The 16110-nt window shown below is 53.5% G+C and overlaps 1 protein-coding gene across 4 annotated transcripts in view; it reads right to left on the bottom strand.

Annotated features, from left to right (window-relative positions):
- Positions 1 to 1869: 1869 nt before the first annotated feature.
- The window catches only part of LOC119806551 (phospholysine phosphohistidine inorganic pyrophosphate phosphatase), an 84087-nt gene continuing 69846 nt past the window's right edge, over positions 1870 to 16110 (bottom strand). For 2 of the 4 annotated variants that reach the window (XM_038318333.1, XM_038318351.2), the window contains exon 7: positions 1870 to 2730. In XM_038318333.1, coding sequence (XP_038174261.1) covers positions 2634 to 2730 — 97 coding nt within the window. In that variant the 3' untranslated portion in view covers positions 1870 to 2633. Of the gene's footprint in view, positions 2744 to 11506; positions 11607 to 16110 lie in introns of all 4 variants that reach the window. The other 2 variants (XM_038318336.1, XM_038318343.1) reach the window with 2 other exon arrangements.

The raw sequence follows: 16110 nt of genomic DNA, 5'->3' as shown, positions 1-16110 counted from the left end.
TGTGCACACACGCACATGTGGAGGCCAGATGTCAACCTCAGGTTTTGGTCCTCAGATGATGTGTGTGTGTGTGTGTGTAAGCCAGAGGTCAGATGTCTTCCTCCTCCATCTTTCTACCTTATGTTTTCTTTCTCACTGTGTTTCTTTATTCGAGCATGTGAGTGCATGGACCACAGCATGGGTGTGGAGGTCAGAAAATAAGTTGCAGTAGTTGATTCTCTCCTTTTATCTTACGTGCCCCAGGGATCAAACTCATGTTGTCAGGCTTGATGGCAAGTGCCTACTCACGGAGCCACCTTGCCATCCTGTCTGTTATCTTTTGAGATAGAGTCTCCTACTGAACCTGGAGCTCACTGATTTGGCTAGGCTGGCAGGCCATCCAGCCCCCAGGACCCTCCTGTCTCCACTGCCCTGGTTATGTCCTGGTACACTCTTTCAACCTGAGTTCTAGGAGGCCAGTACAGGGCCTCATGCCTGAATGGCTAGCTAGTGACTGAAGCATCTTGCAGCTAACTTCCTTCTCAGTGAGCTCTCTTCCAGTTGACTTCTTTACCCACTGAGGCAATTCCTTAGCTGACCTCTTTTCATGAGAAGTCTCCAGAGATTCACCAACGGCTTCTGGATCGATTGGGGGAAGAAACAGCAATACCAGCTATGCATTCAGCAGATTCTGAAACTCAACACTTTGGGTAGGAGGGAGTAATGTCCCAGAGGCCCCTCAGAGAAGGCCACTGCCCTTTGTCTTGTCCCACTGTGGACAGCATGGCTCACCATGGCCACGTGTAGTGAGGCACTTATGGTTGGAGACGGTCGTGTTGCCCTCAGGGTCAAAAGTTGGAGGCTTGATCCCCTAGGTGGTGGTATCAGGAGCTGGTGGGACCTTTAAAATATGGAAAATCTTCCAGGTAGTGGCGGCACACACCTTTAATCCCAGCACTCAGGAGGCAGAGGCAGTCAGATCTCTGTGAGTTCAAGACCAGTCTGGTCTACAAGAGCTAGTTCCAGGACAGCCAGGGCTACACAGAGAAATCCTATCTTGAGAAAACAAAGACAAACAAAAGCTTCAGGTCCTTAGGTCAGATGGGGGACATTCCCTCAAAAGGGACACCCCCTCTGTCTTCCCAACTTCCCATGACAGATTCCATGAGGTCTTTATGAGTCTTTAACTGAGGCTGGTGCTGTGCCTTCTGACCTCCTAAACTGAGCTGTACCTGGTCTTCCTCTTTTCTTCCTTTTTTTTCTTCCAGTTTTTGTTACCATTTTTGTGACAGCTTTGCCATGTAGCTCAAGCTGGTTTGGAATTTGTGACAATCCTCCTGCTTCTGTTTCCTAAGTGCGAGAATTATGAGCATGTAACCCCACCACACTCAGCCTGCCTCTGGTATTCTGCTGTAGTAATGAAATCTCAGGACTGGTGAGGTACTTGCCACGCAAACCTGATGATCTGAGTTCGAGCCCCCAAAACTGTGTAAAGGTGGCAGGAGAGAAACAGCTCTAACAAGCTGTTCCTCTGACCTCCACAAGTGCACCTATGCCATGCTTGTCCATACATGCATGCAACACACAAATAGAGAGAACTGAAAATAAAATCTATAAAAATATGAATGAATACAGGAGGCAGGGCTGGTATTTGCCCTGGTCTGTCTTCTCCCATTAGAGACAAAGAAACTCTTTTTGACCACTATCAGACTCCATGTCTTAATTTCTTAAAGGGGTCAGAGCAGGTAAGAAGTTCTGTAGCCTTGCCCCTCTACTGTTCAGTTACTTCAGCAAGTGACAGGAACAGGGTTGGAACTTAAGACCCTGTTTGGGGCCTCCATTCTCTCCACCCACTTTAGACTCTCACCAACAAAAGCTGAGCCAAAGGCAGACTGTTGATTGTTTATTGAGTTATTAGTTTGTTCTGTGCACTGGGCACAACACATTCAAGTCTGTGCATCCTGACTCCATGGTACTTCCTGTACCTGCAGCCTTGACTATAGAAGTGGACATTTCCGCTCTGTGGGAGAGTAGTTGTCGGTTGCCCTAAGTTGCCCATATCTGGGTAACTCGTGGGGACAGGGAGAGCATTGGACTGCCATAGGGAAGCGGTAGGGGGCAGAGTGCTAATCAATCACTGCCTGGAGCCACACAGGGCTGTGAGTTGTGGGTAGGCTGGCTCAGCGCTGGGCTTCCAGGACTGTACAGGGCATGCCCCTGGGTTTTCTGTAGGTTCCTCGCTCATATCGGAGAGAGGAGTCAACATGTCTCATCCAACTGGATGGTGCCAATGAAAGGACCACGTGCCAATGGTAACTGAAGGAACTCAGGGACCTGGTCTCAGAGGGACCTTCCAGCCATGTCCGAGGGTTTCGTTTTCTGGAGGACTAACAGGTCTCTTCTGCCTTCCTGGATGTCACTATGGGGAACATGGCATGGGCCAGGGAGGGGAGCAGGCCAGAGGTTGGGGAGAGAGGCTGAGGAAGGGGATGTCTAGCTCTGGCCCAGGGACAAGCATCCCAGAACTTCCTGCACCCGCCCATGCTAGCAGTGGGCAGAGGGTAGGGCTAGCTGAGCTATGGGTAGCCTGGGGCCTGGAGGTGTGGGGAGGGGGACACAGGGTGGTGTACTTGTCCACTGGCTTTGATGGCCTGTCACTTGTCCATGTGTTGCAGCAGCAGGTCCACAGCCTCAGCAAGGTTGTCCACGTACCCATCAGCCTTTACTTCTGGATGATGTTCATCGCTGGGCCTGGAAGACAGAGCTGTAGATTAGATTAATAGCATGCAGTCCATCGTTGTTATTACTGTATACTAGAGCCTAGGCAGCACAGAGAGAAGACGTTTGTGCAGATCCAGTTTCTTAGAGACTGAAGATCCCACGTTAGTCTCTCACGGAGAGCATAACGACGAGGTCACGGTGGCAGCGTGGTATAAGCGAGTGATTCAGGGCTCAGACTTAAGCTTTAAGAACTCACGAGTAACCAGGTTCTTCCTCTCAGTGCCCACAAGAACCACCCCAACTCTCCTGAAAACCCCAAGTCGTTCAAGGTGCCATCACGTCCCACATGGTCACACTGGGTACCAAGCCTCCATCACACGAGCCTTTGGGGGACAAACCACACTCAAACCTAAGCAGCCAGTGACCCTACAGTGGTCTTCTGAAGTCACTGCCAGTTATCCACAGTGAAACTGTCTCCTAGCATGTAGCACGGGCCTCGCTTTACCCTGAAGACACCTCCGTGCTCTCTGCCCTGCCAGGCAGCCAGGGCTGTGGCTCCCACTGTGCCTTCCTCTGCAGTCCCACCAGGGCACACACTCACACACTCCTGTCTGCCACTCCACACCACTCTGCCCCAGAGTAACAGCTAGCCCTGGCTCCCATCTGCATCTAGCAGAAGGGTCCCCCAGTGAGAGCACTCTATTGGCAACTAGGGAGCTGGCCTGGTACAGGTGCTTTGTGGGGACAGTTGGGGCATTGACAACCAGAACTCTTCCCTTCCCTGATGCTCTGGGGTGCCATGTGCTGCCCAGTTCTTGGAGGTCACTGCTGCCTCATAGGGATGCCAGGGGCTCCTAGCAGAGCCATTCTCTCTGGCTGGGATGCTGAAGACTAAGACCATGCCTACCCATTCACTGGCCACACCTGCAGTCTGGCTGGACACTGAGCTGGTGCAGAAGTCTGGACATTCAATGCGGTTGAGTTCTGAGTTCAGAATGGACTCTAGGCAGACAGCACTATGCACAGGAGGGGCCAGAGAGGACTCATCTTCACAGTCCTCTAAAGATGTGTGGGCCTCATCTCAGGGGCCACGGGCAGCCTTGCCAGGGCTGTGAGGCAGAGTCCCGTCTTGGCCACCAGAAATTCCCTTCCTTCCCACTGTCCCAAGCCTTCAAGGCTTCACGCTAAGCAGTCAGCTGGGGTGTGGCAGGAGGAGGGCCAGCCTCTGAAAACCTTCTACTGCTAAGGGCCATGCTACTGGGACTACCCCAGGCCTGACTCACACTTCCTGGGAACTGTATCTACCTGCGGTAGATTATTATTGCCCCCTCAAGCCTCCACCCAGCCCGAAGGAAGTGGTTCAGCTGTCTGAGAATAGCGAAAACCCACGTGGTCCGTTTCAGAGACTGGTTCTGATAACTCTAGGATACCGGCTAGAGATTATGTCCTGGAGGGGAGGGGCTTCCCTGTGGCTGCCAAGGCCCTGAACTAGAAGAGACCAGGGGAGCCTTTCGCCACAGGGAAGGGTGATAGGAATGAACGGCTTCGCATTCACGGGTGGGACCTGTGCAGAGAAGGGAAGGAACAGCCAGGGCCGGAGAGTGTGATGGGTAGCCAGAAGGTCAGGAAGTCTGTGAAGGGCTCCAAGGCCTGAGCTCAGCTTCCACCGTTGTCCTGGGGATGACACAGGGTGCCTGTTCCCAGCACTGGATGCTGGCTGGAAGTGGGGCAGAAGCAGCTTTGCCAGCCGTCCAGCCCACCTGTGTACTGTTTGGAGTCTGGGGCTTAGGAGCCTGCCTGGGAGAGTCACTCCTCTGTCCCTGCACAGCAGCCTGTGGTGGGTCTCACAGAAGAAGCTGCATGATCAGCTTGGCCTCCACCAGCATGGCTGCCATTCTACCCTCTGGTGAATTCCTCACAAGGAAAAGGGGGTATTTTCTGCCCAGGCCAGGCTGGTTCCTTCCAGCTTGTCCCCTGCCCCTCCACTGGATCCACTAGAATCCTCTTCAGTCTGGTCTCCTTCCTTCTCTTCTTCAGTCGGGATGTTCCAGCCTAGACACTCAGCAGAGCAGAGTTCCACCCGCCTCGGCCCCTCCACATGACAGCCACCAGCTTCAGACAGTCCCCACACTCAGAGGCCACTGTCTGTGCTAAGCTTTAGAATCCTGTGACCTACCTTTCCTCCTTTCTCTCTTCAGACAGTCTTACTAGGGAGCCCAGGCTGCCTTCAAACTTAAAGTCATCCTCCTGTATCAAGTGTTAACCACTGCCTTTCTTTAGAATGCCCTTTTTTAAATTTCAAGACAGGGTTTCTCTGTGTAGTCCTCCCGACTGTGCTGGAACTCACTCTGTAGACCAGGCTGGCCTCGAACTTAGGGATCCACTTAGCCTCCCGAGTGCTAAGATTAAAGGTGTGCACCACCACCGCCTGGCCTAGAACGCTCTTGAAATTTGTTCTATGAGAACTCCTACATACCCTTCAAGACTCTGCTCGCTGGAGTCCCCACCTCTGACCCTGCACTATCTATAGCGTATGGTGCTCTCTGAGCACACAGAGCTTGTCCCCGTCCCACTGTGACTGGACAACACCCTGCTTCTCCACCTGCCAGTGACAGTGCTTCCAAGACGGAGGGGCCAAGTTTCTCGCCCTCTTGTCCCCAGTGTGGGGTTGGCCTCAGCAGCACCCAGGAAGTATCTATCACCCAGTGAATGAACAAAGGGCTTGGGAGGCAGGGTGCTGCTTGTCATTAGCTATTCCTCCCCCACAGGCCCCAGGAGCTGAGTGCAGGGAAGGACTGAGTAAGGGCAGAAACAAGGCAGTTCTGTGCACGCAGCCCACGGGACAGCGTCACAGGGAGAGGCTTTGTACCCTGTGAAGGGAAATGGCACGGGGACCCAAGCAAAGAAGCCCAGCAGGGACAGCCTCCCACTACCTCCACCTCCAGGGCACAGATGGCAGGAGCCCGTTGAGGACCTCCTCAGGGGCAGCACTGGGGGGGGCTCACTCCTGCTCTCTCCCAGCCACTGCCTGCTCCCCAAGAGCAGGGCAGGGCTCTCCTGCCTACAGGGAGGCACGCATTCTTGTCCACTGCTTTGGAGCAGTTGGGCTGCTGCCCCTGGTGGCTGAGGCCAGGTCTGGGGCTGCCCAGGGACAGAGCATTCAGTGAACTGGGAACTAGCATGGGGTAGTAATGCCAACTTTAGGCCACAGTGACGCAGCTGGAGGACAGAGGGGATCTTCATGGGGCCAGAGGCAAAGGGCATTTTTTATATCTGAATGTGGGTGGGGTGGGAATCTGAACTACCCGGGAGCCTAGGCACCAGAGAGAGGCTCCCGCAAAGGCCAGAATGGGGCTGGAGACCTTCCTCCTCTGGTCTATAAATCCAAACTCTTCTGGAAGCCTATCGGGGATACCTCTCCACTGGGAATGTATTCAAAGGGTTCCCGCCGTCTACCTGCTGGTTCAGAACACACCCATAGTCAAGACACAGTTCCCTGGGTTCCAGAGGAGCAGGCAAGAGGCCAGGCAACGCTGGCCTGTGCTAGGCTGGGGCTGGTGCCCGAGGGTCAGCGATCTCCCAGTAGTGTAGTTGGATGGCTCACATTGGACATGATCCTCAGGCAAATGTTCCTCTTCCTCTGTTTTGTTATAACACTAGACCTAGGTTCTGTAGTGGGTGGGGAAAGAGTGTGCCTGGAGCTGGGTGTTCCTATCCTGTCCCTTGAGGAAAACTGGGTCACACTGATTATAAACATATTTAGGTAAAGCCCATGTCCTCATTCAGTCAAGGCCTCTCTGGTATCCACTACAGCCAAGGCCTGATGGCTGAGAGACTTACAATGAGATTTATTCCTATCATAGCCCTTGAAGGGCGGGGCCTACCTGGTCCCTAAGTTCACGGCACCCTCCAACCTTGGGCACCAGTGCTCGCTCTTGTACCCTTGTAACCCTCAGTCTGAAGCCTGAATCCCCAGTCCTGTCCCTACTTGATGCCAGCTGTAGCCACCATGGACAAAGCTTCATCAAGATTCTTCATTGGCCTGGAGCAATTTGAAGGGTAGCCAAACCTCAAGGATTAGGGCCTTCACCCAGCTCCAAGCTCCAACAACAGAGGCTGGCCAATGGCAGACCTGAAAGAGTCATGAGGCCCCTACTGAGGTGTCTTAGTTGCTATTCTATTGCTGTAGAGAGACACCATGACCAAGCAGCACATAAAAGAAAGCATTTAATTGGGGGCTTCCTTGTGGTTTCAGGTTAGTCTATGACCATCATGGTGGGAAGCCTGGTAGCAGGCATGCAGGCATGGTGCTGAGACAGTGGCTGGAAGCTTACATCTATCTTATCAGCAAGATAAAGTCAAAAACAGGGCCTGGCATGGACTTTTGAAACCTCAAAACCCAACCCCAGTGATATACCTCCTCCAACAAAAAGACCACACCTCCTAATCCTTCCTAGACAGTCCACCAACTGGGAACCAAACATTCAAATATATGAGCCTATGGGGGCCATTCTCATTCCAACCACTACATTAGGGCTGTGGCTCCCTGGTCACTAAAGGAAGTGGAGACACCTTCTACGACTGGTACCACCCTTGCAATTAGCACTGCAAGGTAGCCAAAATGTTCCTTCTCTTGCCAGTCCAACAAAGCAAAAATGTGGCCAGGGGTCTGGTCCAGTGTCCTGCCGGATGCTCTGCCATTTTGGCTCTGTCGTGGGATCACCCCTTTCTCAGACACCCCAGCAGGAGTGCAGTGCAACTGGAAATGCTGGACACTTTGAGGGCTGCCCAGCCCAACCCCCAACGCCTGCATGTCTCCACAGAAGAGCCAGGCTGAGGAGGAGGGCAGGGCTCCCAGCCAGCCCTCTGTGCAGTGGCGAGGAGCCCTGTCTCCCAATGCTCTGCTCCAGATGAGCTCCGATGCTGTAGTGCCCCAGCTCCCATCCCCCTCCCAGAGCTCCAGCTGTCTGCTCTCACTCTTGCTCCACCTCCACCAGGGCAAAAACCTGTCAGCATGTCAGAGTTACGAGTGGGTGGAGACCTGTGCCCCCAACTGAGACACACCCTCCCCTGCATGTGGGCAGCATATGTTGGAGGCTGGACGTGCAGCCAGGAGGCAGGACGGGGTCATGCTGTCTGTTCTGGCTCCATGGCTTCCTGAGGTCCCTGGTGGTCTCAGCCCCATCGATAGCTGAAGACCTATGGTGGGGCAGGGCTGACCTTACTAAATTCATCTGAGACCGAGTCTCAAGGACCCAGAGTCCATCCCAAGCTGATCTGTCCTCTAACTGGGAGGGACCAGTCATACCTGCTAGCAGGAGGTAGTACTTGTCAGTCAGTTTCATGGGCACCAAGCCTTGATGGGTAAACCGAGGCAGGGAAAGGAGGTACCGAAGGTCTCACACATTTTGAAGAGCCACAGACTCAGGTCAGGGGGCTGGCTGCTGGTTGCATATGTGACATCCTGGCCTCCTGCCTGCCCCACTGGGCCCCAGGAAACTTCGCTGACAGGTAGACAGCAGGAAGCCCTGTTGTGTCTAATGGAGAGGAATCCCTTATGGCCTTCAGAGCAGACTTGATGCGTAGCCAGGGAAGGCAGGTCTCCCAGACCCATTCTTCTGGCTTTTGTGGGAGACAAACCTGCTGGTGTCTTAGCTTCTCCTGACTCAGATGCAGAGGTACCCTTTGCTTCATTACCTCTGACCCCATGACATAACGCCCAGAGCCCTGGGTTGTGGGGAGATGACTGCCAGCCAGTGTATGAGCTGAACTCTGGGTCACTGGGTCCTCCACCTGTTGGGTGCAGACCTTGCAGGATATCCCCGGGAGCTCTGCCCAGCACTCCGTACAACTGTGGCCTATGTCTCTAGGGACAAGGAACAACGACTCAGGGGGTGGGGACAGCCCAGAGCCCCAGTGGTAATGGCAGAGTGGGTTTGCAACATTTCAACCTAATCTGGATCCAGGCTCCTCTGAATGGTCCCTCTGGGAGTTGCTATTGGGCTTGGTGACCTCTGGCCAGACCCTGACATCTGAGGCAGGGGCACCTCTCCCCTCCTTCGACCTCCGGTCCAAATCACAGCTGAAAAATGTCTGCAGCTTTGACTGTGAGGTGAAGAGAGCCCATAGTCCATAAAAGCTGGCAAGACGGAGGGCTGGAGGCCTCTGGGAAGGGCCACAGAGAGCAGCTTAGAGTCACCCAGGACCAGAAACCAGGTCTGAGCAATGTCAGATCTGGGGTGCTAGAGACAGCAGGCAGCTGGCAGCAGAAGCCAGGAAGGATTTTGCAATGGACACTTACCTGTTGCCCAGGATCACCCTGCTGCCTGGTCTATTCGTGATTTGGTTCAACCGATGACACCTACCAACCAGAACCCAGCCCGTGGAGCCACCTGAACCTCCTCCACACAGCGGACAGCTTCCTGTGAGGTGTGAGTGTGGGCGAAGCAGGAGCCAGCTGTTCATGTGACGGTGTTCCCCTCTAGGAGCCAGCTGTTCATGTGACGGTGTTCCCCTCTAGGAGCCAGCTGTTCATGTGACGGTGTTCCCCTCTAGGTCTCCGGCCACGGCTGGAGTGTGCGGTAGGTGTCCTCAGTTCGTATGCCTACTGAGGATCTATAGAGTTTCTAGTTGGTGCCTACAGAGCTCTTCAAATCTAAAAGCCAGCCAGGTGTGGTGGCGCACACCTTTAATCCCAGCACTTGGGAGGCAGCAGCAGGTAGATTTCTTTGTGTTTGAGACCAGCCTGGTCTACATAGCGTGTTCCAGGCCAACCAAGGCTATATTTTATGAGACCCTGTCTCAAAAAAAAAAAACTCAGAGCAAACAAAACAAAACTAGAAGCTACAATCTGGCTTCTTGAGCAATCTGGTAGACCCAACAGTGGTCAGAAGCTGTAGGCAGCCATGTAAGGACAAGACAAGTGGTTCCTGCTTGTCCTACCTCCACTGCCTCTAATGCGCATTCTTATCCCAGGCACCCTGCACTCAAGTGCATTTCCGACCTACCCCGTAAAACTTGGCTGAGACTCAATCCCCAAGGAACATGTATGTCCAGTAGGCAGTTTTCCTTGAAGCCCTCCTACTCCCAGCTCCGGCCTCCTTCCTTAGGTACCCGCTCCGTGCCCATGGCACCCACATTGGCGCCTTTCGCTATTCTACAACTGCATGGTATCAGCCTTGGTCCGGCCATAGGTCCTCAACCTTCACACAGGGACACAGGGGTTCCTAGAGGGCTGGCTTCAGCACCCGTGAGTCCTTGGGCAAATGGACATTCAGAGCCTTCTCTGTCTATGAAAGTGAGCTGAGACGAGCCCCTCCCGAGGCTGCAGTGGGAAGTAAGGAGATGAAGTGGCTGGGCCATAGCGCGCCCACAGCAAGTGCTGGACCTAGGGGCAGGCTGGATGGAGAGAGCAGACGGCGGGACCCAAAGCTGGAGCTTGTTCCCCGATAGATGACTGATATGTAGGCCTGCTACACTAGGTGGCCGATCAATTGTGCCTCTGTTTCCTGTTGTTTCTCAGCTGGCTCCAGTCAGAGTGGGCAGGGATAGATAGCTTCCAGGCCTTTTGGGAAGTCATACTGGACCAGCAGGAGGGATCATCGCCAGGTTCTGAGGCCCACATATTTCAGCAGAAAGCATTATCCTTAAGGGGCTCTCAACAGAACCACAACGCTGTGTGCTGGCCACAGGGTGCAATGCAGTCTCTGAGCAAGCCCCTGCAAGCAACAGATACTCAGGCCCTGCAAACACTTGTGCAGCGGTGCCAGGGACAGGTGACAAGGGACTAGGGATTTCTCCTAAGACAGAAAATGCGGCAACTCATACCTCTTGGGTCCTCAAGCCAAGGAGAAGTTCACAAAGTCATCTGTGAAAGTGACGGCCCTGGAAAGTCTACCCAGGATGGATACCTGTGTGTCCCAGGGACCTGGGGAGAGGACTTGCCCCCACATAGCTCTTGTCTTCACGGCAGTTAGGGAAGGAGACGTTACCCCTATCTTACAGCTGACAACCCAAGGCTAAGTGGCCTGCCCGTGGTCACAGAGCTGGGGTTGAGAGGTTGGTTTGGGAACCTATGTAGCCTGGTCTAGATCCCATGGGGGTGCAGGACTGAACTGTCAGGTGATGAACAACAGTCACCTAAAGGCAGGCAAAGGCAGGACTGTTGGGGGCTGGCAGCTGGCCTGGGACAGAGGAGCCTCTAACAGCTGTTCATGTTTTGAAGAAAACATGGTAAGCACCTGGTATGTGTGTTTGGATTTAAACAAGTTGGTCCCACCCCTTGCCGAACGCAACAGCTGGGTCCCTGAGAGATCTGTACCCGCCACACCCAGGGCACGGGGCCAGGGTCCACTCACTCAGGGCCTCTCGGAAGAGCCACTCGGTCCTCTCAAGCTGGCTTCCTGAGGCTGTACCCCTAAACTCTTGAGTTTTTACAGGGGGCCAGGAGAGCAAGGGCATGGGGAGGGGGTATCCTTGCTGGTCTTGCAGCTGGCATCACTGAATCCTGCCACTTGAGGACCTGGTGCCATGAGCAGAGCTCAGCGACTGGGACACGGATCCTGTTAGCAGGCAAAAGTGAGGCTCCCAGGGGCTTGACTCCCTGGGAGGGGGACTGATACTCCTAGGAACAACTTGCCAGGGTACCAGGTAGCAGAGCGGTGCTTCCCCTTGGAACCTCTGTCCTGATCTCTCTGCTCCCAGTGAGCGCTCCCCTGCCTTCGTGGTGTCCATCGTCAGCCAGCTGCTCTCTGGGAGTTCCTGCTCTATCCAAGTGTGACCTGAGCTTAGAAACTGGCTTCCTGACCTTGTGGCTCTCCAGGGACTTCTGGTGGGCCAGCCTCTGCCTCAGTCACATCTGCTCCACTGAGAAGCACGAAAACAGGGAATCCAGGTGCCCAGAGGACCTGAAGGAACACACAGGCCACAGCAGCCACTTGGTGATATACAGCATGGTCCAAAAGCCTGGGTCAAGCCGCCCCTCTGAAGCCCCACCCTGAGCAAGCTGTCCCTCTGAGCGCAAAGACATAGGAATAACTGAGGATGCCCTGAGTGATAGGCTGAGCCAGCACTGAATAGCAGGGCAGACTGCTGTGACTTCGCCCTATCCAGGGGCAGGGGCTCACCCTGCTCTTATTCCAGATGCACCGGCATCTCTGCTGGAGAGACACTAATTTGAGTACTCAGATCCATGGAAGGAACACTGTTCTACCTCAGGTCTGGATATTTCTGCTTAGAGTTCATTCTAAAGCAACATGGAGTTTGGTCTGTGGAAAGTGCCCGGTAAATGCTTGCGGAATTAAAAGACAAACGCATGAAGGGATTACAGGGATGCGTGGAGCAGCTGCGCACTGCAGGCCGCAGCAAAGAGGGCACTCCCCTGCGGCATAGTGAGTCCGGTGTGGTGGATCTGCTTGGTTGGATACTACATAGCTTTGAAGAGGAGTCAGGATGAGTAGGCAAGAGTTAGATATTAGAGACGAGAGTTATAGATTTGGAAATTAACGACTGTCCCAATGAGGCCCCTGTGAAGGCACACTTAGGCTCCTTGGAGGTGGCTTGGGAAAGCACACGGATGAGGACAACAGTTCTGTATTGTCGCTTGTCCCCGAACCAGATGATGGTGACGACAATGCCATCACTGATGATTTGAGACAGGGTTACCCTTGGCCTAGATCTCACTATGTACACTAGGCTGGCCGCAAACTCACAGAGATTTGCCTCCCTCTGCCTCCTGAGCTTAAAGGTGTGTGCTACCACACATAGCAAGTTTATTCTTTAGTCTCAACCAGGGCCATGGCAGCCCCTTCTGAACCTGTGGCTTGACAACTATGGGAGGAATACGACTAGCTAGGGCTGTTCCTGAAGGCAAATACTTGCTAGGGTACAGCAGATGCCATGCGCTCTACAGACCATATCCAATTGGTGCAGACAGGGCCGGGCCAGGTAACCCTGAGGCGGGGGTATACTAGCAACCACACAAGCCACCTAAGCACAGGCCCCTCTTCCCAGCCACTGGCTGCAGCAGGTGTCACAGGGGGTCCCAACCCAGGGAGGGGGCAAGCCCAACATCACGGTAGCTCATCATAGCACCTCAAGGAGACCTCAAGTCGCACACCAAAGAGAAGCAGGAAAAGACACTCTAGATTAGTGGATCTCAACCTTCCTAATTCTGCACCCCTTTAATACAGCTCCTCATGTGGTGATCCCAAACACAAAATTATCTCGTTGCTGCTTCATAACTGCAATTTTGCGACTGTTAGGAATCATAATGCAAATATCCAATATGTGACCCCCAAAGGGTCACGATCTACAGGTTGAGAACCATTGCTTTAATGGCTTCTGGTCAAAGAGCCAGCAGAGGGGGACAAGGGTCTCAGCATCGCCCTGATGTTGGAAACAACCAGAGGGATACTCTATCAAGCCCCCAAACCTGACAGAGTCTCTATGGTGTAGCCCCCTAGTTTCCAAGTAAGGAAACTGAGGCCAAGAGCGGGCAGATACTGTTGAGGAAGACTGTTCCGGAGAGGTCAGAGCCAGGCCTCTGGCAAATGAGTCTCTCTGTCACCCCAGGTGAGTGAGTACCTGATTAGGAAGGGTGCCCTCCAGCCCTTCCCTAGTCTCTCTCCTGTGTGTCGAGCACTGCGGGTTACCTTCATGCCTCTGTACACATGAGAAAACCGAAGCAACCCCAGAGGGACCAGGTAAGAGGCCAGCATCCTGCCCAGATTTACCTAACACCTCCTGTACCGTGCTCCCCGAAAAGCTAACTAAAGCACCTCCTTAAATCACAAGCCAGAAATGCCAGTTCGTAAATCAGCCGAGTGGTAGGGTGAGGGGCCATTCAGCTTGCACCGGGAAGCCAGCCTGCCTGAGGTGCTGTGCCCCACACTGGGCCAATTGTGTCCATGGGGACCCTGTCCAAGCTGCCTGGGCTCCTGGCGGGCTGCCTGGACGGCTCCTGGACAGAATCTTGTTTTCTCCAGTTTTCATCCATGACCAGGAGGCTGAGCTGCTCCAAGGAGCGTTTACTCAATGCAGCTTTGACCCTCCGAGCCCTGCCTTCTGTCCCACTGTGCCTAGGAAGCCATCGGCCTGTCCAAAGGAACCTGGGACCTCTTCCCCTGACCAGCTGCCTGCCACCACGAGTGGACGACAGCAGCAGGACTCAGTGACCCACAGAAGGTGCTGGAGAAAAGAACTCCAAAAGGGTTTGGTGGCAACTCAGGCTTGAGATTCTTGGTTGAGTTTTTTCCTGAGTCTGGAGAAGGCCGCAGTGATTAGCTTCCGCTTATCTCTGCAGCTCCCTCCACGGGTCTCACAAGAGAAGGCCCTGTTAACTTTCAGGTTGGTGTGTTAGGATCAGCTATGCTGGGATAGGAGGATGTGCAGGGCTTCTTGGGGGTTGGAGGGACAAGGGGAATGGGATGTTTTCTTTAGGGTGCTATGGGGGTGATCACTGGGAAGCAGGCCCCAGTGCATCTCCCATTCCAGCTATTCCTGGGTGAGGAATGGTCACAGCAATCTCTCATCCCCTGGGGCCTGCTCTGTCATGTCCGTCAGGTCCTGAGCACACTAGCCTCTGAGGCTTTCTGCTGGGGGGTTAAGATGCCACAGGGCTTGTTTCCGCTCCCTGCCCACTTGACTTCCTGACTCATTTAATTTGCTTATTCTTCCATATAAACCTGTTTGTCTCGGGTGTATTCACTGGTGGGGGAGGGAAGCACACACCTGTGGTTATCTTAAATTGTCCTTAAATGAAGTTCCTCAGAGGCGAATCCTTGGAGTCTAATTGCCTCCAGAGACTCGTGGGAAGGGCTGTTAGCCCAAGATCAGAGGTGAGTGGAAAAAAGCTGGTTTTAGGTGTTTGGTGGAAACCCTATTGACGCAGACCAAAATTCATGCCAGTGTCAAAGTGGAGGCAGCTGGTGCAGGGTGAAGAGAGGAGCTATATATAGCTATATAGAGAAGAGAGTGGGGAGTCTCGGGTCATTTGTAGAGGTGGCACCTGAAGAAACCAGGACTGCAAACCTATCCGACTACCTATTTCTGGGCAGCTCATACACCTAGAGGAGAACCTACAACCGCCATTTTCTTAAACCTGTATGCTTTCTAACTCTTTTCTAAATGCTCATCCTTTTGCCCACCGGGAAGTGTAGCTCTCACCCCTCAGCAAAGAAGCTTCCCTTTGCAGCAGATGGAGACAGTTACAGAGAGCCACAACTGGTCAAAATGCAGAGACCAAGCAACCACTGGGCGCTCAGACTCAACTGATACGTCTCAATGTGACCCCTAAACCTGAGACTCGGGGAACACGGCGGAAGGGCAGGTAGAAAGCCTGTAAGAGCCCGAGGACCGGAATATCTACTGGACAGTGTCTCCTAGCGACGACAGCGAAGCTGCACCCAGGAAATCTCAACAACACAGTCGCCTATTTAGGACCTCCATAGTGACAGTACCGGCTGACATGCCAACATGAGTGAGGGACGTTTCACAAGGCCCCACCCCTAGAGGAAGAGCTATGGGCAATCAATGGTTCAGAGAAGGAGGATTAGTCCATTGTTGCATTTCCCCCGCTCCAGCCCTCTGATGGGTTATCCAATCCCAAGTGGTCAGCCCTGAACATATACAGAAGAATAACCCTAAGTGACTCAGTAGGCTAAGAGTGTGTGTGTGTGTGTGTGTGTGTAACAATAATAATTATAAAGAAGAGGTCATGAATCTGAAAAGGAAAGGGAGAACGTGGGAGGAATTGGAGGAAGGAAGGGGTGGAAATAATGTAAACACAGAAATTATGTATGGAACCTCTCCCTAATTTAAATAAAAGAAAGTAGAAGGCTGCAGAGATGGCTCAATGAGTAAAAGCACTTGCCATGCAAGCATAGCCTGAGTTTGAATCCCTAGGACCCGTGTTAAAAAAAAAATGCTGCCGGGCGGTGGTGGCGCACACCTTTAATCCCAGCACTCGGGAGGCAGAGGCAGGCGGATCTCTGTGAGTTTGAGACCAGCCTGGTTTACAAGAGCTAGCTCCAGGACAGGCTCTAAAGTTGCAGAGAAACCCTGTCTCGAAAAAAAAAAAAAATGCTGGCCATGGCTGCACTCCAATGTTGGAGGGTGGCAACAGGCAGATCCTAGCCAGCTCAGCTAAAACAGGGTGTTTCGGGCTCAGTGAGAGACCCTGTCTCAATGGAACGCGGTGGGAAGTGATGGGGGGAGACACTCAGCATCCTCTGGCCTGCACATGCCCATTCACAAGCATACATACACATGAAGGGAGGGAGGGAGGGAGGGAGAGAAGGAGGGAGGGAGGGAGAGAGGGAGGGAGGGAGGAAGGGAGGGAGGGAGGGAAAGAGAAGGAAAGAAAACTAAGAACAAGACAAACCCAGAGCAGGCTGAGGCAGGAAAAGGCAC

The sequence above is a fragment of the Arvicola amphibius genome, chromosome 1, assembly GCF_903992535.2.
Source record: "Arvicola amphibius chromosome 1, mArvAmp1.2, whole genome shotgun sequence".
NCBI classification, from domain to species: Eukaryota; Metazoa; Chordata; class Mammalia; order Rodentia; family Cricetidae; genus Arvicola; species Arvicola amphibius.
Note: the sequence above shows the minus strand (reverse complement) of the source record. Positions and strands in the feature narration are given on the sequence as shown.